General features: G+C 35.3%; 2 protein-coding genes and 1 long non-coding RNA gene across 8 annotated transcripts in view; 1 reads left to right on the forward strand and 2 right to left on the reverse strand.

Annotated features, from left to right (window-relative positions):
• The window catches only part of LOC132701590 (PH and SEC7 domain-containing protein), a 119,570-nt gene extending 102,131 nt beyond the window's left edge, over nt 1-17,439 (reverse strand). For all 5 annotated transcript variants that reach the window (XR_009618791.1, XM_060669664.1, XM_060669661.1 and 2 more), the window contains exon 1: nt 17,218-17,439. Coding sequence is in view for 4 of the 5 variants with exons in the window: in XM_060669664.1 (XP_060525647.1) it covers nt 17,218-17,352 (135 nt within the window). In the remaining variant the exon portion in view is untranslated. The remainder of the gene's footprint in view (nt 1-17,217) is intronic.
• Nucleotides 2,803-13,262, forward strand: LOC132701320 (uncharacterized). The gene is made up of 3 exons (XR_009618766.1): nt 2,803-3,038; nt 3,835-4,703; nt 13,052-13,262. It is a non-coding gene; the product is annotated as an uncharacterized LOC132701320 (long non-coding RNA).
• Nucleotides 17,440-18,654: 1,215 nt separating the features above from the next.
• LOC132700793 (CDGSH iron-sulfur domain-containing protein 2 homolog) lies at nt 18,655-20,151 on the reverse strand. Of its 2 annotated transcripts, none has more exons than XM_060668331.1 (3): nt 19,947-20,151; nt 19,564-19,772; nt 18,655-18,840 (listed from the first exon to the last, which is right to left on the reverse strand). In XM_060668331.1, exons 1-3 carry the CDS (start codon nt 20,023-20,025, stop codon nt 18,754-18,756), a joined length of 375 nt encoding a protein of 124 aa, XP_060524314.1. In that variant the 5' UTR covers nt 20,026-20,151; the 3' UTR covers nt 18,655-18,753. The 2 variants fall into 2 exon arrangements, with proteins under 2 accessions (XP_060524314.1, XP_060524313.1); XM_060668330.1 differs by having other exon boundaries at nt 19,929-20,140.
• Between the last annotated feature and the right edge of the window lie 1,653 nt (nt 20,152-21,804).

Raw genomic sequence — 21,804 nt, forward strand, 5'->3', positions numbered from 1 at the left:
AATGCACTCGCCGAAGAGGGATAATTTCTATTCGGAATAGAGACAATCTTTGCCTAGCTCGTGCTTTGGTAGTGGGTATAGCGGTAATCGAAAACGATTCAGAGTTAGTAAGAATACGTAAAGATCGGCTTAGGTTTCAAACGCAAAGGGCAATAGATCTCACGCAATCGGCAGGAGTAGTTATAGGTGAAGGGGGAGCGGGGCTAGAAGAAATACAGAAATTTCAAACTCACCTAAGTCCAAAATACAAAATTGTAGTATATAACTATGCCGGAAATAAGGCTATTACCAAACACAGTGTTTTCTTTGAAGGCGCCGGGGACGGGCAACGTATAAACCTCATTCACGACAACAATCACTTTAACGTTATTACATCCCTGACTGCTGCTTTTGGAGTTTCATATTTTTGTGAATTTTGTCACGAATCATTTAATAATAAATTTTCGCATCGATGCTCTGTTTCATGTTACCAATGTAAAAACGACCCCATTTGTCAACTAGTACAGAAGATAAATTGTTACGCATGCAATTGGACTTTCAAAAGTCAGACTTGTTTTGACAATCACGTAAGCAACGATGTTTGTAACAAAATTAAACTTTGCGGTCTCTGTTTTAAAAGAAAAAATCCAAAGAATCCACATGTCTGCGGCGAATTCTTTTGCCGAATATGTAATAAAATTCAACAGACGGGTCATTTCTGCTTTATTCCTGTTGATTTACCAAAGAAAAGGTTAAATGTAAATGAAAAAATAGCTTTTGTTTTTTTTGATTTAGAAACTCAACAAGATGAAGTTTACAATACTGGTTCTTTTAAGCACATAGTTAACTTATGTGTTTTTAAACAAGTCTGTAGCGTTTGTTTAGACTCAGCGTCCCCAACCTGTTTACAATGTGGAATTAAATTACATAAACTTAAGGGTTCAAAGTGTATGCATGGATTTTTTTATCATCTACTTTCAATCAGACAAAAATTTAAACAAATTTTGGTTATCTCACACAATGGAGGTGCATTTGATTTAATATTTCTCTTGAAATATATACTAAATGAGACATCCTTTAAACCCGAAATTATAATGAGAGGAACCAAAATTATTCTTATGACGCTAGAAAATTTAAAATTTTTGGATAGTATTAATTACTTTCCAATGGCCCTCTCAAAATTTCCAAAAGCCTTTGACCTTGGTGACAGTTTCAAAAAGGGTTACTTTCCACATTTATTTAACAAAACCGAAAATCAAACCTATATAGGCCCGCTCCCCGCTTTACATTATTACAGCCCCAATACCATGAGTAAGGACGATAGGACTCGTTTTTTGGACTGGTACAAGATTAATAAAAATTTTGAATTTAACTTTGCCAAGGAAATAGTGGAATACTGTGTCTCAGACGTAGAAATTTTAGCAGCTGCTTGTCTAAAATTTCGAAAACAGTTAATTGAAACCACCACAGTGTGCCCTTTCTTAGAAAGTTCAACAATAGCATCTTGCTGCAGCAAGATTTTTAGAAGGAATTTTTTAAAACCAGAAACTATAGCAATTATACCTAAAGGAGGTTATCGAGCTTCGGAAAAGGTTTCACAAATAGCGATGATGTGGCTACTTTGGGAAGAACGTGAAAGGGGTATAAAAATTTTACACGCACTAAATGGGAAAGAAAGCGTCTTAGCGGGTGCCAAAGTGGATGGTTTCTGCCCGGAAAACAACGAAATTTTCGAATTTCAAGGTTGTTTTTGGCACGGACATCCTGTATGCTACAAAAATAAAAGAAACGAACCAATAAATAAAAATAATCCTTACGACACCATGAATTCCAGATTCGAGGCTACTACTTGTAAAATAGATCGCTTAACAAAAGCCGGTTACGAAGTCACAATAATGTGGGAATGTGTCTTTAAAAAGTTTTTATCGAATAATACGGCGGCATACGAATATTTAAGCCAACATCCTTTGTTAAAAAATACTCCTTTAATTCCAAGGGATGCTCTTTACGGAGGTAGGACAGGAAACACCTCGGAGTACTATAAAATCAAAGATGATGAAAAAATCAGGTACCTCGATGTGTGCTCACTTTATCCATATATTTGTAAATTTGGAAAATTCCCGATCGGACATCCAAAAGTGATTGTTGGCGAAGACTGTAAAAATTTAAATTTTAATGAGGTAGAAGGGCTTGTAAAATGCCAGATCCTACCACCACAAAATCTGTACCACCCCGTACTACCTACAAAGATGAATAATAAGTTAATGTTTGTTTTATGTCGGACATGTGGGGAAAAGTTTAACCAAAACAGATGCGAACATACTGAAGAAGAAAGGAGTCTTTTCGGGACATGGGTCAGTGACGAGCTTAAAAAAGCTATAGAAAGAGGTTATACAATTCTAAATATTTTCGAGATTTGGTCTTATCAAATATCTCAGTACGATCCACTTTCAAAATCTGGAGGACTATTCGTGGACATGATGAATAAATTTATTCAGATAAAACAAGAAGCATCCGGCTGGCCTGCGCATTTTTCTTCTGAAGAAGATAAAAATAATTACTTGCGAGACTTTTTTGAAAAAGAGGGTATTACTCTAAACCCGAATAAAATCGAAAAGAACCCGGGGCTGAGATCTTTAGCTAAATTAAATCTTAATAGTTTTTGGGGAAAATTTGCCCAAATGGAAAATCTAGGTAAAACCAAAATTATAGACACTGCTTCTGAATTATTTGAAATGTTAATAAATCCATGCTTGCACGTCAATCATTTAGAACCCATAAACGAAGAGACTTTATTAGTAAATTATGAGATTTCCGATGAAGTTTTCGATTCGCATTCGTCAGTAAATGTTTGTATTGCGGCCTATACAACCGCACAGGCTCGTTTAAAATTATATAGTTATTTAGACCAGCTAGGTGAAAGGGTACTCTATTACGATACAGACTCCGTTATTTTTATTCAAAAACCCGGTGAATACGAGCCCCCCACTGGCGAGTTTATTGGAGATCTCACCGACGAACTCGAGGAATACGGCCCCGGATCTTTCATTTCAGAATTTGTAAGTGGGGGCCCGAAAAATTACGCATATGTTGTGTTTTCACCTACGACAGGGGAAGAAAGCGTAATATGTAAAGTTAAGGGAATATGCTTGAATTACGCGGCGTCTCAGATAATAAATTTCGAACTAATAAAGAATATGATTTTGGACAAGTCGAAAGCTCCGGTCCCATTAATTTCTTCCAATATTCGTAGAACAGCGAAACTAGATGTCATTACTAAAGAAGAAACGAAGTTATATCGACCGGTAAACCTTAAACGGCGATTTTTAGAAAATCACAGCTCCTACCCGTATGGATACAAAAAACGGGTTTAATATGTCTCGTGACAAATGTGTTACAATATTTATTAAATCTATCAGGCATAACGTTTAGGCCTGCTGACAAAAATGAGGTCCTGAAAATTGTTTATATATATATATATATATATATATATATATATATATATATATATATATATATATATATATATATATATATATATATATATATATATATATATATATATATATATATATATATATATATATATTCTCACGTATTGATTCACGGATGGAAAAATGTGATGACACTATATTCCGGGATATCATCCGTTCGCTCGTTGAACTCCGACTGGAATCCTGCATCCGACTGGAATCCTGCAAATCTTGCATCCGACTGGAATCCTGCAGACGTTTCGCCAAAATCTCACTTGGCATCTTCAATGCTCGCGCTCCGAAAACATATATATATATATATTTCCATGCCGCAGGGGGTTTTTTTTTTTATAAAACTGATATTTTATTTTTTAATTTTCAGATTTTTTCTATTTTAACCAAAAAAAAAAAAAAGAAATGGGCCACCTGAAACTTCCTGAAAATAATTCATTACAAGATTATGCAGATGAGGAAATACGTAATCATAATCATTATCTGATGCAATACATTTCAAATTTTGAAAAGGTAATTAATTTAGCCATATCGGGGGGATTTGATTTTGAATTTAGACGTGCTAGAGTGACAAACGAAATAGTTGTAATATTGACAGATTACAGCTGGACTGGGGACAAAATATTGTTTCAAGGAAACGACTTTTTGCGATTAACAAAAATTTTAGTAAAAAAAATCAACCCAAACAGTGAGACGGACGTCGAATTTAAATACCTTTTTGGCAATGTTCGAGTCGAATACATGTATTACGAAAAATCTATTTTTAGTTTAGACTTTCGTACCTATTATACCAGCGTATTTCTATTCAGAGAGTCCGTTTTTGATTTTCTCAAAAAAGCCGACCAGATCGTTACGATTCTTACCCACCTGCTCCAGCCGAGGGAGCAATAAGGGTACAATATCTGTTTTATTAGTCAACTGTAAATACCGCATCATGTTTGTGGTTGTGTAAGTGATCGTAAATTTGCCTCGTGGCAAAGGCCTGCCGGCTATCGGTTTATTATTTATAGGGGATAGGATAGGCAAAAACTTTTTTAATAAGAAGGACCCGCTGACAAATTAGATCGAAAAATAAGTATATACATATATAGCAGCGGGTCTTTTTTTTTTTTTTTAAATAATAATAATTTTTTCAACAGAATTTTAGGCTAAGCTAAATACCCTACGCAACAAAATATTGAAGGATCTTCAGGATCCTACCAGTGAGCGAGTAGAAAATTATTTGCAAAGAGGATAAAGGTAAATCTTAATATAATTCGTTTATTTATTACTCCGCCATTGATATTCCTTTTTTTTTTTTAAATAGCGCTTTATTTGATACGTACTTTTTCTTGTCAGAGCTTGTCTAAATAAAAGCGGGTGGATGGAGGTTCTCCGTCAGGTTTTTTCCTGTCGAAACAAGTATGTTAGGCGTTCGCTTTGAATCTGGGGATCGGGTGGGGGGTTATACATATATAAGCTATAAGAAATTTAAATTTTTATTCAGTTTCGACTCATACAATTTCGTGATAAGTGCAGAGTGAGAAAAATGTATGAAGCCGAAAATTATCCAACGCAAGCATTGGATTCGTGGGGAAGATTTGTGGTCAATGCGGAAATAATCCGCGAACAAAAATACATTTACGAGGCAGCAATTACGCTGCCGGAATTCGGACTAGAAATTACCTCAGGTCTTAGCCCAGCAAGAATCTTCGCTCCAGCAGTGAAAGTGAGCTTTCTCCCCCACGTTTTGGCGGAGAAAAGAAGCATTTCGTTCGACGAGATAGACTTCACAGAATTAATACAACAGCTTCCATTGATATTGTCAGCAGGCCCCACTGGTAAAGTTATGTATTTAACCTGCTTCAAACTCAGCTGTCTACAATGTGATGGTGAAGTCTTGGTCAAGATTGAAAACGGCGAGGGTATACTCTATATTTCGAAAGACTGGGTACAGGAATTAATTACCATAAGCAAATTGGTATTTAAAAGAATACGAGTACTGTCTCGTTTGAACTTTTACGAGTACTACGATAGAATATTGTATTTGACTATACATGAAAATTTACTGGAAGACGCGAAAATCTTTCCGCATATAGAATATTTATGTTCTACAGAAGAGAGTGAGCAGAGCTACTGCATGGAGGACTACATGCGTTTTGGAAAAATGCAGATAAAACAAGATATCAACAAAAGGATAGTATGGGACATACCTGTGTTTTAATAGAAATTTACCTGTAAACTAATAATAATAAATGTTTTTTTAAAATTCAGTGTATGTTTTATCCTTACCCCCACATAAAAAAGTAAAAAAAAAACAAGTAATTGCGTAAAATAACTTTATTAAAGAAAAAAAAAAATACAATTTTATCTTGCTAAATAATACAACAGGTACTTTGCTAATCTGCATCTGCCTTGTCGATCCAGGAGTTGTACGACTTTGGAAATCCAAACCATTTAACATAAACTTCTTCTCTATTATTTTTTATTCTGCGTCGTAAAATTTTTTCAACCAAATAGAAGTCTGGTAGTATGGTTTTTTGTAATTCGGGTTCATAAAACGAACCTTTAATCTCACGCCCCTCCATATCTTCCAAAATATACGTAAGAGGGAAGGAACCACTTACTTAACAATCTTGAAATTTTCGGGTGTCCAATTAATTTCATAGCTTTTGTCAAAAACCGATTTTGTGCGACTTATGCGCACTACATCGCCAACTTTGAACTTTGACTTTTTCACTGCAATTGTTGGTAAATTATATACGAGAATCTTCGTTGTCGGGGTAATTTCTGAAGGTTTCATTCCGGTGGTACTATGTTTTGTTTGATTATATTTTGTTGTTATTTTTTTTAAAATATGTATCCATTTATACGTACCTTCAAAAGCCATGTGTTTATAGAGTAAACCTTTTAAAGTTCTTATTACGCGTTCTGCTATCGATGCCTTTTTGGTGCTGAAACTGTTGTAATGGTTAATGTTATTGCGATTCATTAAGGCACGGAAATGTTTATTAAAAAATTCAGTCCCTTGATCGGTCTGTAGATTTTCTGGTGAATATTTCGCCTCTTTCAATATGCTTTCCATGGCTCGTCGTACTTCTAAGGCTGTTTTGTTTTTCAGGAAATTTGTCCACACAAATTTTGAATAGCAATCGATAACTACGAGAAAATATCTATTGTTGTCGTTGAATTTAGAATACTGTTGCATTTCAGCTAAATCAGCTTGCCATAGGTCTCCATATCCCTTGATAATCGTATGTCTACGAACGAAGTTTTTACGTGACGGTTTAAATAGTTCATTAAGAAGAACCATTTTTTTATTTTCTGATTCTCCCATTATTTTTCTTTTGGAATGATTGTTTTAGATCTTCTTAAGTTAGCCTGTATCACTAGTCTGTTTCAGATATTCAGATACGATAGTTATATATACAGTGTCGGCATCAGGGATGGCTTTGAACTGAATATAATCACCCTCCTTTAGACATTTCCCTCTTATTTTGTCCAAAGAAGTATAGTCGGCATTTATTAAAACGGGAGCTTTTTTATGAGAGACGAATATAGTTCTCACCTTTTGAGGATAATGGAAATTTATTCGATCATCGCCTTCAATAATGTAAAATGAATTATGTAGTTTTTTAGTGGCTCGGTACCCTATAACCATCACCAACGGACCTTCTGACATATCTCTTTCTAGCTTTGCAATCTTGCTAGAAAGCTCTTTACCTCTCCGTACTGCATCTCCAATATTTTGAAAATTCTTGTTTATCATCTCATCGAATTGTTTAGTTTCCGATTTAATACAGTCTCCCAATAATGTTCTAATTGTTTTAAACATATTTTCCAAACGAACCTCTAAGTATTTATTATTTACAGCATCTAAAGAGTGAGCCGGAGGGGCAACATTTGATAATCTTTTACCCCCGGCATCGAAGTGCCCATCTATCAGCAGTTTAAATGAACCATTCCGCCCCCCGATCAAAGGTCTATCATAACCTCTACGGCGTCCGAATTTATCAATCGTATTTGCTCCTTACTCAATAGCCTACTAAAGCTAATTAAATAGAGAAAATGTTTTTAAACCTAATAAATTATTTTTTCCTCGCGTAATTCTTCTATAATAGACAAAATTTCATTTTCATGACCCGAATGTCCAGCAGATTTAGATCCCCACAACAAACGTAATCTCGCAATCAGCTCGGGTACTTTGTTCCAATATACATATTCCTTTTTCTTATTGTTAAAAGATTTCTGCCCCAGTATTTCTTTTGTTAATTTCATTTTTAAACCTTTTCCGTCCTTTGTCTGAATGGTATAAATTCCTTTTTTTATTAAAAGCGGCTTTATAATTTCATTAAATTTGCGAGTTCTGGATTTATTTATTCCGTTCCTCTTTGTGTAATTCTGATAAATTGCATTTGTTTTCAATATTATATCTGTATATATATCACAGACATATTTAGGAATTTTTTCGGGGTATAGTAATAATGCCTTCGGATATTTTAAAAAAAGTAAATCATACAATTGCACAGAACCGTCATATTCACCAATTTTTTGATCGTTTCGATACAAAATAACCTTGCCTGAAACAAACTTTATTTCCGAGTCCCCGATAAACATCTCTGCGTCTTCACTTTTGTAGCGTACCCCAAATAGTCTATCATAGTCGCGATTATCATCTCTTAGTTTTTTCAAATGTCTTTCTACGGCCGAGAATCTATTTCTCGATAATTCAGTTTCCGATAAAGGGGTTTCATACGATTCCTCATATGTACTTTCGTCTGAAGAAGCTTCAGCGTCAGTATATGATCCTTCAAGAATTGACGGGTCACCTAATTTAGATATCCCGTAGTTTGTCTTTTCCATTGGAGATTCCTTTTTTTCGATTTTTACATTTAAACCTGATTGGCTAGAAGTAGCTTTATCTTCGTTCATCGTCGTTTTGATGGCTCCCGAAAGGGATTTTAGACTTGTTGTGACAGGTTGATAGAATGCCTCGAGTCCCAACTTGTTCTCAGTATGTCTGTTTCTTAAATAATTAAATTTTTTCCTAACATCTTCCGCAGTACTAACTAGTTTTCGCTTAAGATTTAGTTCGGTATTATTTTCCATTTTATTTATTTATTTATTTATTTATTTTGTTGAAAAAAAAAAAAGCCTCTGCACAAACGAAAGGTCTCTAATAAAATGATGAACTTTGGTAAAGCTTTACGGGTATATGTAGCAATCAAATCCTTTTCTGTATCTACCAAAGGTAATATCGCTATCCTTATCTATGACCAAGAACCCGTATTTATTGCTCCAGCATTTGTTGCACATTTCTAGAAAATTCACAAAAGTAACATCCGGGGCAACATGATCAGAATAAATATGTTTTAGATTAGTTTCATCCTGTTTAAATAAAATAATAAAGTTTGCGTTATCGCGTATTAATTGTTTAGGAATACTAGAGTATGTCTGAGCCAGATAAAAACTATCGATGTTATTGTGTCTTCCTCGCGAAAAATATTGTCTGACAACGTCTTGGTTTTGGTTTATAATATCATCGAAAATAAAAATTGAGTTTGCTTTTGCTTCAGAGGGGTCAGCGATGTTTTCGTTATTATTAAAAGTAAATAACCCCAAACCGTCTATCAGTTCTAGTACTTTCTGCAGGTATTGGTATTTGGGTTGATATAATGATTTAGAATAGATGTAGACATTCTCAAATCTCAAGCCCAAAGGGTTAGTTAAAAGCGAAATCATAACATTTGTTTTTCCACAATTCGAAGGTCCAACAATAAGACCCCTGATAGTAGACGGGAAAAGGTCCCCGTGTCGTTTAAAATTTAAGTCGATACCATTTCCAACGACTTCGTCGAGATTGTCAATGCAAAAGCTTTTTTTCAGCTTTACTGTTTGTATTGTGTTTTCCATTTAAATATCTGATTTAGAATTCAAAAAATTTATTTCGATGCCAGCTCCGGTTAGAGCAAGACGTACTCGCGAACACAAGAGACGCACAAAGACTGGCTCGGGTATACTAAACTCTATAATAAATAAACTACCCATTGAACTACATATTCCGGGATACAATTACTGCGGACCAGGTACAAAGCTTCGAGAGAGACTTGCGCGAGGGGACGCCCCGAAAAATAGTTTGGACAAATTTTGTTTAGATCATGATATCGTATATTCGGAAAAACGAGACTTAGAAGACCGTCATAAAGCTGATAAAATTTTGGAAAACAAAGCGTGGGAAGTATTTAAAGGAAAAGATTCTAATTTTGCTGAAAAAGCTGCGGCTTTGTTAGTGACTTCGGGGATGAAGATTAAGAGAAAGCTGGGTATGGGTATGATAAAAAGAAAAAGCCAACGCACTCGAAAACAGAAAAATGCGAGCACGATAGCCTTCGGAACCGGTATTGTGCAAAGAGTTAGAAATGAATTAAAAAATAAAATACACGGCAGCAAAAAAATCAATGAAGAAAATATCAAAAAATTGGCATCTTCAGCTCTAATTATCGCTAAAAATTCTGTGAAAAAGAACGGAGGCAAAAGAAAAATACGCACTCCGCGAATAATACCAGTCCCAAAGGTTGGCGGATTATTACCATTGATCCCAATTTTCGCAGGTTTATCCGCACTAGGATCTATAGCCGCTGGTGCTTCAGGTATAGCAAAAGCTGTAAGTACCGCTAAGAACGCTCAAGAAGCTTTAACAGAAGCACAGCGACACAACAAAATGATGGAAGCTATTTCTATAGGGAAAAAAGGGGGCGGCTTATATTTGAAGCCTTTTCGCAAAGGGTTGGGTCTTTATTTAACCAAGTCAAAAAACTTTTAAGAGAGCTACCCTCCACGCCCCTCACGGATTTCCAACTAAAAAGATTTGCACGTAAATTTGATATTCCGCATTTTAGAGGAGTATATATGCGTGACGGTTTACCAAAAAACGGACCTCGTAAAAATGAATGCGCAATAGTAAACTTGGACGAATCTAGAGGGGCGGGGACACATTGGGTAGCCTATAAAAAGCAAGGAAGAATAACATCTTACTTTGACAGTTTTGGAAACTTATCCCCTCCAACAGAATTAATCGAGTATTTCCACGCAGGCGTACACAGAAGTTCTCAAATTCTATATAACTACGAGCGTCAGCAAGATTTTGATACAGTCTGGTGTGGCCATCTGTGTCTAAATTTTTTACTGACTAAGTAGTTCTGAAAATTAATATGAATCGCGAAAGTATTAAACAAATGAGTCAATCTTTGAAGATTTTTTCCAAGCGAGGCGGATTACTCGAAATGACAACGGAAGAAATGGAGAAGCTACCTAAAGAAGTAATCATAGCCCTAGCACAAAATGAAATTGCCTATGTATGGGATAAGCTTCCTGAAAAGCTAAAAAAAGAAAGGGATATTCAACAATACATGTTTTGCACCCAGCATCATGTTCGCGAGATTGGAGATGTACCCGATGGACCACCACCGAGGCGTATTTTTTGTTGTTATTGCAAGACAGAGGATATCAATGCGTTCACTCGGAATACTCCGGATTCTTCGACGCCGCCAAGAAGCGGACGGTGCACGCCCCTATGATATTATTAATCTAGTTTAGGATTGGTCATAGTATTTTTATTTTTCAATAAAAAATATAAAGTACGTTGAAGTTGTTTCAGTCATGTCTTGTACGTTCACGCTGTCAGACTCGTCTAGTGTCCTTTATGCTGATTTTTTTCCTCCAATTGAGCTCGAAAAAAATATCAGTTATGGTTTAGGTTTATTAGGTTTTTATTCTTATAATTCAATTTTTAACATAGATTGTAATAATAACGTATTTGCATATAGAGAAAAAAGAGAAGGTAAATCGAAAACGATAAAGCTTTCTCCTGGGGTGTACGAAATCGAGGAAATTAATAGAGTAATTTTGTCTTACCTAAAAAAGGAAAAAAATAGTGTACATGAGAGTGATTCGGTAATATTTTCCTTGAAACCAAATAATAATACTCTTAAATGCGAGATTGAATCTCAATATTTCGTTGATTTTACCGTCGATAACTCACTTCGACACATTTTGGGTTTCGAGGCAGTGATTTTAGACAGACACAAGCGCCATGAATCTTCGCTCCCTGTGAATATAATGAAAGTACGAATGATTCGGGTAGAATGTAACATTATTTCGGGGGCTTACATCAATGAAAAAAACTCTCATGTTCTTTTCGAATTCGATATAGATGTCGAGCCCGGATATAAATTAACGAAAGAACCACGAAATATAATATATTTACCTGTAATCCCACACGGGCGCCAGTATATTGACAACATTACTCTAAGAATTGTCGATGATCAGGGAGAACTCATTAATTTTCAGGGTGAAAAAATTATAGTTAAATTAGAATTAAAGAAACTTTTTTAATATAAACAAAAAAAAATCAATGGGTTTCTGTTTTGATCGCGAGTCTTTTTACCTAAAAAGTCCAAATAATTTCTTTAAATATCGGAGCTTAAAAGGACCAGATGCCATTCAACACTCGAACGCAGACAAGTCAAGAACGAGTTTAGACTTGTCGCGTAAGCCTAATCGGAAAAAATTGCATAAGTTAGATTTGGAATTCCTGAAATCCATTGGGTTAAGAGTACGAAATAGTTAAGATGGCATTGGGACATAAGCTGGATATTTTTGAAGAGCCTATATTTGATAACTCTTATGTCAGTCTACACGAGCACACATATAAACCTTACGGATCTCCTAATTATAGAAATTCTGATGAAATTAGAATTCCTGTAAATTTTCAAGATCTGATTCTCGATATACCAGAGAGTTATATTTACATCGAAGGTGAATTTCAACCGGAGGATCCTTCAAAATTGTGCTACCTTTCGAATAATGCATTGGCGTTCTTGTTCGATGAAATACGTTATGAAATGGGTGGGGAGCAAGTGGCTAACGTTAGAAAACCCGGGATCGCAACCGCTCTTAAGTTTATTGCTTCTATTGGAAAAACACAAGCTTCCCGACTAAGCGTGGCCGGATGGGGTCTCAGTGACACTAAACAAGAGATTTTGGATAAAACTAGTAATATTTTCTCTGGGAAACTTCCTCTAAAATTTTTATTGGGGTTTGCAGAAGATTACACTAGAGGAATAATCAATGTTAAACAAGAGCTAATTCTAACTATCGCGAGAACCTTCAAAAATTCTTACATAGGTGAGACGTCTGCTAAAATAAAAATAGACAAGATAGAATGGAAAATTCGTCATATAGTACCAGAAGATAAATTGAAGATTAAACTTCTTTCAAAACTTTCACGGGGACCCCACGGAGCGTCCATTAAAATTCCGTTTCGTATGTGGGATTTATATGAATTGCCATCACTTCGTGAGACATTTTCAGATATTTGGGCAATCAAAACATGTACCTCGCTGGAGAGGCCGCGTCAGATAATAATTGCTTTTCAAGAAATCGGGAATTCTGATGTGTTCCAAAAAGACTCTAGTGCTTTTATTCATGCTAATATTCGTGATATTAGGTTATATTTAAATTCCGAAGTGTACCCCTATGAAAAATGGAATTTAGATTTTAGTAAGTCAATTTTCGCTCCAGCATATTATTCGTACGAAAATTTTCAGAAGAGCTACTATGGACGAGAAAATTATGATGTCATGTTGAACCTTCCTGATTTCATAGCAAAGCCCATATTTGTGATCGATTGTTCCCACCACACGGAAGCCATAAAGTCTTCAACGGTGGATATTAAATTGGAGTTTGAAGCTAAAACCAAATTTCCAAAAGGCGTACGGGTGTACGCGCTAATTCTTCACGATGCCTTTTTATCGTATAATCCCATGGATGGCTCGGTTAAAAAAAGAGCTGTATATGCTTAATAATAAATATTTACTCGTTACCTCTCGTGTTTTATTTCCCCTGTCCTTTGTGCGCAATAAAAGTACAGTTTGTACCCGCCTGGGTACACATTCGCAGAACTATATGTTTTTAAAATAAATGTTTTGGTCAATATTCACTAGGTGGGGTTACCTTATTAAAGAAAATCTTATTCCAAGAGGGGACACTAGTTTACATTCGAACCGGTAGAGGGTGCAGATGGTCACGCGAACAATATGATCAAGTCTCATTGACGCCATTGCTTTTCTTAGGGGTGGGAAAATATCTGGGCTCTGATTGGCTTCGCCGCCATCGCAAACTAGAGGTGGGGAGATTGATTAATCCGCATTTCTTGTTGCTTATCCAATGGGAGCCAGTTTCAAGGGATTATGGGTAAAGGGGGAGGAGCTAAAGAGTCGTGGGTAAGGAGGACACGCCCACAAAAGGGAGAGGAGTGGGATTGTCCCCAAACATACATATCTCTACTATCCCGCATAGATAGCAAAAACTTTTGTATTTAAGTTTTTCACCTACTGTACAGGGTGTTCCCAATATTCCGTGCTAAATAAGAAATCGATTGGGTGTCCTAAAATTGCAGATATCAACTTCAAATTTAGCAGAGAAGTAAAAGTCCGTGTTCACATTTAAACTGTAGAAATTGGGCGTAATCAAATATTGCCAAGTATTTTTTAAATATATTTGATTTTTTTTTTGAAATTTTAGCTTCCAGAAAAATATGTTTTCCTCCATAATCGTTCATCCGATTGGAAAAATTCTTTAACCGGCAGACGCAGAAGATCCAGTGCAATAACATTTATTTCAGGCATTTTTTCGATTATATACAAGGTTTTCAAATTATAGACAAAAATCTAAAAGACCTAGAAAATTGTTTTTTTACAGAGTAAATTATTAGCCGCAAATCAAAAATTGTAAAAAATATGGCTAATTGGTTCAAACGGTGTCATAGGCCGCATCAAGAGCTACAATTTTTGTATTTGCGGTTTTCGTATATCACATACGCGCTGCTCGGGACATTTGAAAAAATCGATATTGAAATCGCTATTTCGGGGGCTGTCAAGACGTCCTGACGTCGTCGATTATTACGGCGCACTGCATGGTTTCAGAAAAAACTGATTTTCTCGAAAACCACTTACTACTTTCAAAAATTTATTGAACCAGGACGCGTTGAAGATCCAGGTCAATAACCACTACTTCGAACAATGATTGTATCATATACAGGGTGTGTCCTTTATGGGCAAAAGATCTAAAATATCCTAAAAACTTGCCCCGCCTAGCGATGATTTTTCGAAAGCAATCTTGTTTACATTGCCAAAGTTTCTGAAGCAATATTTTAATGCTAATAATAATTGGTAAAATTAGACCTAACTGATTAAATCTACTTGAAACAGCTGAAAGAATGTATGGCTTAGTGATTTGAACCTACAATCTTTATTTCTTTTTGGTGAACATAATATTGTCTGTACTATCAAAATTTTCTTTTTCAATTACTTGAACCGGTTTTTAATTTGGATACCATTTCTACATTCTACATAATTGCATCGGATGAATCGGGGTACTTTTTACGATTTTACATTTTCCATAGCAGCTCGTTGTAAAGCTCTAAAAATAAATCTGGACCAGTGCCGTACGTCACTGTTGCGAAAACGTAATAAGAAATTGGAGATTCTGGATTTTCGCGGCACACTATATATATCACTCTGAAGTTCGAATATCTTAACTTGACGATACATTTTCGCCACCTCAGCTGTTATTACAACGTTGTGCTTTCGAAATCTAAGTAGTATTGAAAATAAGTCGTCCTGTATACACGGACCAATATATGTACCTATACTTGAAGGACAAGATCCGTCAAAAACTACCCTTAATGGTGTTGTAGTGCTAGAATTATTAATTACCCTATGGTGCGTTAATAAAAAATGCTTTTATTTGTTTCACTTTCATTGGCGGATATTTTTTGCATATGTCCAAGTTCCATATTTCCTCATAAAATCAAAATAATTTCACGATTTGTTTTAAACTTTGTTTCTCGGAGAGGTAATGTTACAATAAAGCGTCCTGTGTCGTCGCTTGACTTCCTCGGTATAATGTTTTACAAAAGAACATTCTTCGCATTGCCGGAATTTTTCCAGCTAAGTTTCTAATGTTCGGTTAATTGATAAATGACAACCAGTCTTTTTTGTCTTAAAATTTAAATTTAAACTACCGGAAACGATAAAACAAAATACGGTGTTCTGAAGAGCTGGCATATTTTCCCCTAAATTTCTTCGCTGTGGACATAAAAGGTCATAGAAAATACTCGCGCCCAGCAAAACGTCAATTTGTTGAGGTGTGTTTAAGTGTTTATTCGCAAGCTTAATATGATTGGAATATTTAACCTGGCTTTGTTAAAATGAACAGTTGCCAATTTTTCGGTTATTTTATTGAGAATTAAAAATGTTAGTTCATTTTCAAAATTAATTTCACTCGATTTTACTTTAGCACGCGTTTGATTTGCTGTATTGATTTAAGTGCAACAAAAATTTAATTTCTTCCAGTTAATTTTTAATGTTGTGGTTAACTATTAACCCTACCGATTTTGGAGTGTTTTCAAATTTTAAATTTTCAACAGAACTTTTTTTCGAATTTTCAGATTTAGTATCTACATGCGGCATCGTGTTGAGTTTTTTCGAACAAACTTTACACCCCTGAAAAGTGCAATCTGTAGTGGTATGATTTGAACGCAAGTTGTTCGAGCAAACCTCAAGTTTCGTAATTTCAGATAATCACGAAGCTACCGGTAACGCTAAGAAGATATATTCCATGCGAATCTTTACATATATATATGGTATATATACATATATACCATATGGTCTGCCAGTGGGTCGATTATCAAACATATCGGGAAAATAATATCTTATCTCTAATATCTTATATCTTCAATACATTTTTTCTTTTAAACAACGAAAGAAACCCCATATTGGCTGAAAAAATAGGTTATAACCCGTTAATACCCAATAAAGTGACACAAGGGTGAAATGCAAAAAGTGCTTATTAAATCACATTTCTTAGGTTAATTTGTTTATTGTTTTAAGGTAACTTAAATAATGGTAAGTGCGTAAAACTAGCAAAATTGTAGAAATAAGTTAGGATTTCACAGAGCTCGTACATCAGATTTCACGCGTGATTAACAATACAATACCAATTTTAGCAATAATTCGACAAATAAATAATACCATTAATTTATATTATTATTTTATCTTAAAGAAAAAAAATCATACTAACTAACACCTTCCTTCTATGTTGAAAAAATAGTGTTAATCGATTAGTGGATAGGGAGACAGGAGTTATTTAAAAAAAAGAACACTTTGAAGTAATTCGGAAACGCTATTTTCAATTCTTTTTGCGTGGCAACCGATTCATCCTGGTATCTTGAAGAATAAGTGAGCAATAGACCCGATTTGAATTTGTTGACACTGTATACCACACGAATTAAACAAATTAAAAAAAAAACGCTTAAAACAAAATCTGATCGAAATGAATTTTTGACTCTACCGGCATACCGGTCGTAAACGTAAAGACATTCGATTCATTTGCTAATCGATTCACCTTTGGCATTAGAAATAAATGCACCAACGAAGTTTTACGCAGATTTCTCTTGCAGTAATAAAGTAGGCAAGTTCTTTATTAATGTCGATCGTTGCTACATATTTTTTTCATCAGCTGGCGCATGGGTGGCGGTCTTGTGCCCACGGAAACGCAGGAGTAAGAAAACGAAAAAGTGATCAGCTTCGTAAAAGTGAAAATATCCGCGCTTATCGTCAATCGGTATCCGCGCATAACGGCAAGGCATTTCGCTAAACTGTTACTCTTGGGCTAATTATTTGGAAAACATAATGCAGTCCAGGGCACTTACCTCTCCGCTCTCTGCGGCCGGGGAATCGTCCAAAATATTATAGATGATCGGAGGCAAACCCGGTTTGCCCAACAGGGAGAATCCGAAACCCGCATTCTCACTACGATTTAGCACTACCAGTAACTCTTCAGCCATGATCTGATACCATTGATTTTGATGGTAACTTACACTTTTACACAGCAATAAGCACCTCTACATAACCTACACCATAACTGCATAGTACATGACATTCGCCGCAAGAGGGAAGCACCATCCACCACCGAAAAAAATTGGGGGGATGATATAGAAAAACTCTTTAACCAAGACCGATCCTAAAAATTGGCAGTTCATGCCGTTTTTCAAATAAATGTTACACTTTAAGATTTAGATTCTTGAAATAACATATATAGGTTAAATTCTGAGTTAATTTATTTTTATTGGTAGGGTATAAGACCACGCGCCATGCACCTTGATCAATAAAATTTTCAATTTTGTTACGAATATACTTAATTTTTAACAAAACCATTTTGTCTCTCAGACTTTCGGTCATTCGTTATTACAAGACGTATTTTTAATAATAAAAAAGTCTTAGTTCTATTAAAAATTCTAAAGACTGTTGCACATTTAGACCAAACGGCTAAATGAAACTTAAAACAAACACAAAATAATTTACATTTTAATATACATTTTAAAATTAAATTTTGAATTTTCATTCAAGAGTTGTGTCCCAAGCACGATAACACGAAACAAATTTCAAGGTTAAGTTTAATATTTTGGCTTCGCAAATAAATGTTAAATTGTGCTCCAAGAAGTGTCGTATGCCATAGAATAAAGTCTACCTTCCTAGCGCATGGTTTTTGGCAGATTGTGACTTTGGAGGATTGCGCTACCTACAGCCGATTTTGGAGGCTGCTAAAAAAAAATGTAGCTATATTTTTTTGGCTCCTCTTTTCACGTTACGGCGGAAGGCAAAATTAATCTATCTATTATTATTTTTTCCTATTTGCAGGTGCTAGGTGCAGTTTTGCAAAATAACAGGAACACTGAATGACATGTGACCCCTGACCATTAGAACAAATGTCACAAGCAGCTAAAATCTTAAAGTGCGCCCGCTTGACCAAGGTATAGGGAGGGGAAATTTTATTTTTTCTGGTTGTATAATTATTTTAAAACCTAACATCTTCCATTTCAAAAAAATATATATAACCCACTTACCGAGAAAATTAACGTTCTTAAGTACTTACAAACAAGGTCTTAATTTCCTCGCATATTAATCTCTTCAAGAGGCTACAAACCCGTCTTCACACATTTTAAATAATCAGTGCATTTGAGCCGGATGCTTTAATTTCCATTCCATTCTTGTAGGCTTTCACACAGACAAATATCCCATTATTCTATTTGATCAGACATTTCCAATTAGCTTGGATAAATGAATGTTAAATAAAACAAGGATTATTTTTCCGACAACATATATTCGTTTTATTTAAAAAGCAGCAAAAGTTAAACATCCCAACATATTAACATTTCTACCCTATTCAGAATGATTAACTAAATCATTCATTTAGATTTCTTCACAATCACAGGCCCAACATTATCACTTGTTTCTTTATTGTGATCTGCATGAGATCCGTCGCAATATGGCCACTAAAACCAAATTAATTGAAAACGTTGAACTAAACTCAAGCGGCTGCCCAGCCCACGCCCCATAATCATGTCCACGGTCTCAAGTACTTTCCACATCCACATAGGGTATTAAAATAGAATTTTTTAAGGGGTGGGTGGGGTCAACCACTGGAATACTGCTAGAAAAATAGTACAGTTGAAATCAAGAATGATTGACCTTACTTTATTAGTTCTCTTTATTAAAATGCATTTTTTCAAAATGTGTGCACGGGTGCCATAAATTTTAACAAATTGTATCAGTTTTCCTACTTAGAAGGAAAAGGCAATACTTTCAGCACTTATTTGCACTAAGGATGACACTACTCCACAATCAAATACTCGTTTCTGACATATCTGTCACTAACTATGACTATTCTAAACACTCTGCAATTCTGGTTAAATCTTTTTGACTGAAAGTGTAGTCATATATCCAATAAAACTTTAACTTTATTTGAAATGAAGTTTTATGGAGTTGTCAATAACAAAGCAATTAAAACATTTGGCCTTATCACACACATCAAAGCTGAATAGCGTTATTTTACAAATGTTCTTCGCCTGGCTTTGCTTTTAAGTAACTGAATCTGGTGTCCTGTTCGCAAATATAGGTAAAATAGCATAGGCATATCTTTCATGATTTTGACCGACTTGGACTTGATAAAAGCTAAATTCATTGCTGAGAATATATGAATTTGTTTTTATATTTACATTTTTACTTTTCCAACATCTGCAAAAGGCCGCTTTTTCAACAATATCTTCCACATCAATTGCATCAACTACCTTGGGATTTGACAGTTGAACTGAATGATTTATTTTCGAGGAGGACTGCCTGGCTTTCGGGCAGAAAGCTTTATAAGCCAAATAACCAACACCAGCCGTCGCAGCTGTGGGAGGAAGTAAAGCCAACCAATCTTTAACTAAAACACACAAAATAAACAATCAACGCCTATGTGAACGACTAGACATACAAAATGTAGTTCAGTATATGCTGAAATTATTTAATAAAAGAAATTCAAGATGGCCTAACATAATATATTTAAACCAAAATTTCTTTTAATAAAAATGCAACTTACAGCCTAACCTAAACCAACCTCCAAAGGAATCAGGTATAGGTAAATTCGAAAAATAATTGGGCAAAGAAATTTTAACTAGCTGGGCTATTGGGTACATCTTTAATGGAAGACTTTTGTGGACTATTAACCCCTATTAACTCGCAAGTATTTACGAAAAGATTAGATATCGCAGAACAATGAATGCCGTAGATATAGAATAAAAGGTTCTCTGAATCTTAGATCTAGGAATCCACCACAGTATGCTGTGATTTAAGCGTAAATTTCGCCTTCTGACCACTACTATGCGCAAACGCAGAAGGAAGCCATTCTTTGAATAATAAACTTGTATTTAGCTGACGTTCGTTTGTTTATATGTCTTTATACTAGTGCTTAAGATATTACTAGATTTACATGTAAACACTTAGTCTGCCTAATTTGCGCCATAGTGGACAGTCAAACAGACCAGTATTAGCAAACTAGTTACTTAACGATTGGGTCATTTTCGTTAACATGTCGACAAATAAAATATAATTTAATACTTTTTTGATTTAACCACATAACTGTATTATAACAAACCCACCCAAACTTTAATCAACCTTTTTTTAGTGCGCAGTAATTCATATTCTTAATTTCCACAGTGAATTTCCTGTGACGCTAAAATACACTAAACCAGTGTCAATCGTGATTGATTCGGTCACTTTGATTCAATCACTTCATAGGATCGAACGACCGAATTCCGCTTGTTGTAAGGCTCTCTCTGCCGCCCTGACCGGTCTGAAGTGACCGAATATAGGACGAGCGATCGTACCAAAACAAATCGAATTCGCCTTGCGGAATACGATTCATTAAAATGGTTTAAGAATTAAATGCCTGACAGACAGGCCACGAAAAAGGAATGGGAGTCTTGTTATAATTATTCTATAGTATTGAGTTGCGACATCGATCGGTAGATTTGCTTATCTGTTGAATTGAATATTGAATAAAATATCTATACACAGGTATTTAATTTAAAAAACTTAATGTAATACTGGTCAACCCAATACGTATCACCTATTTTGATAAAATCATGATATAATAAAAAGCATAACACAGCTAAATATTATACTAACTAAAACAGCAAACAGAACATATAGACATAACAATAATTCAAATTCAAATGTTTTTGAATCGGTCGTTCGGACTGTTCAGATTCAGTGATGATTCAGAAATTATTCGTCCCTTTTCGAAATCGGTCACTGATTGATTCGGTACTCGTAAAATGAACGATTGACACAACACTAGTTCAAATAAAATTGTAATGCGCAAAAAATAAGTTCTTCTTCTTTACTTTTATGACCAAGACTATCAGGATCATTCGGTAAAAAACAAGTCCCAGTCTTCGAGCTGTCGTTAATGGTATTCAAAAGTAACAAAAAAGCTTATGGCGAAAGCCGCATCATTTCGCTGTTGTAAGGACACCTTTGTTGGGATTCTGTGGTGGAGCATTGCACGCGGCGGTTTAACCTCCTTTCGCTCCCGACAGAATCATTTGTATTCGTCGCCAAAAGGTTGATATTGGTTTCCACAGTGTGGATTTAGTGTTTTGAGAGTTCAGTGTATGTTTTAAAGTGATAATCGTCGTCGGCCCCGTCATTTTTCTTTGTTCAGGCAGGTATGGAGGCCGGATTGGCCCGGATGGTCCGCGGTGGGAGCGGGGGGAAGCCCGATTTTTTTGGTATCTGTCAAAATCATTTTTTGCTAGCTGAGCAAATTTTGATTATATTTTTTCTTCGTGCGTGTTGGTCATTGACCAAAAACGAAAATCCTCGACGGAAGTCGCCAATGGGTAAATGATCCTAGCAGACTCGCCCACAAGTGTTTGTTAACCGCATAATTGTACTTGTAAATCTTTGTTTGA

Source organism: Cylas formicarius, unplaced genomic scaffold, assembly GCF_029955315.1.
Source record: "Cylas formicarius isolate icCylForm1 unplaced genomic scaffold, icCylForm1.1 PGA_scaffold_4__25_contigs__length_36172078, whole genome shotgun sequence".
Classification (NCBI taxonomy): Eukaryota; Metazoa; Arthropoda; class Insecta; order Coleoptera; family Brentidae; genus Cylas; species Cylas formicarius.

Excerpts from the sequence above, each read along its gene's own strand:
- LOC132700793 (XM_060668330.1), bottom strand. The coding sequence starts at position 20,025 with ATGTACCCAATAGCCCAGCTAGTTAAAATTTCTTTGCCCAATTATTTT. Across the intron at positions 19,773-19,928 it reads AGGTTGGTTTAGGTTAGGCT|TTAAAGATTGGTTGGCTTTA; the intron begins GTAAGTTGCATT and ends TGTGTGTTTTAG. Across the intron at positions 18,841-19,563 it reads GATGTTGGAAAAGTAAAAAT|TGGCCATATTGCGACGGATC; the intron begins GTAAATATAAAA and ends ATTTGGTTTTAG.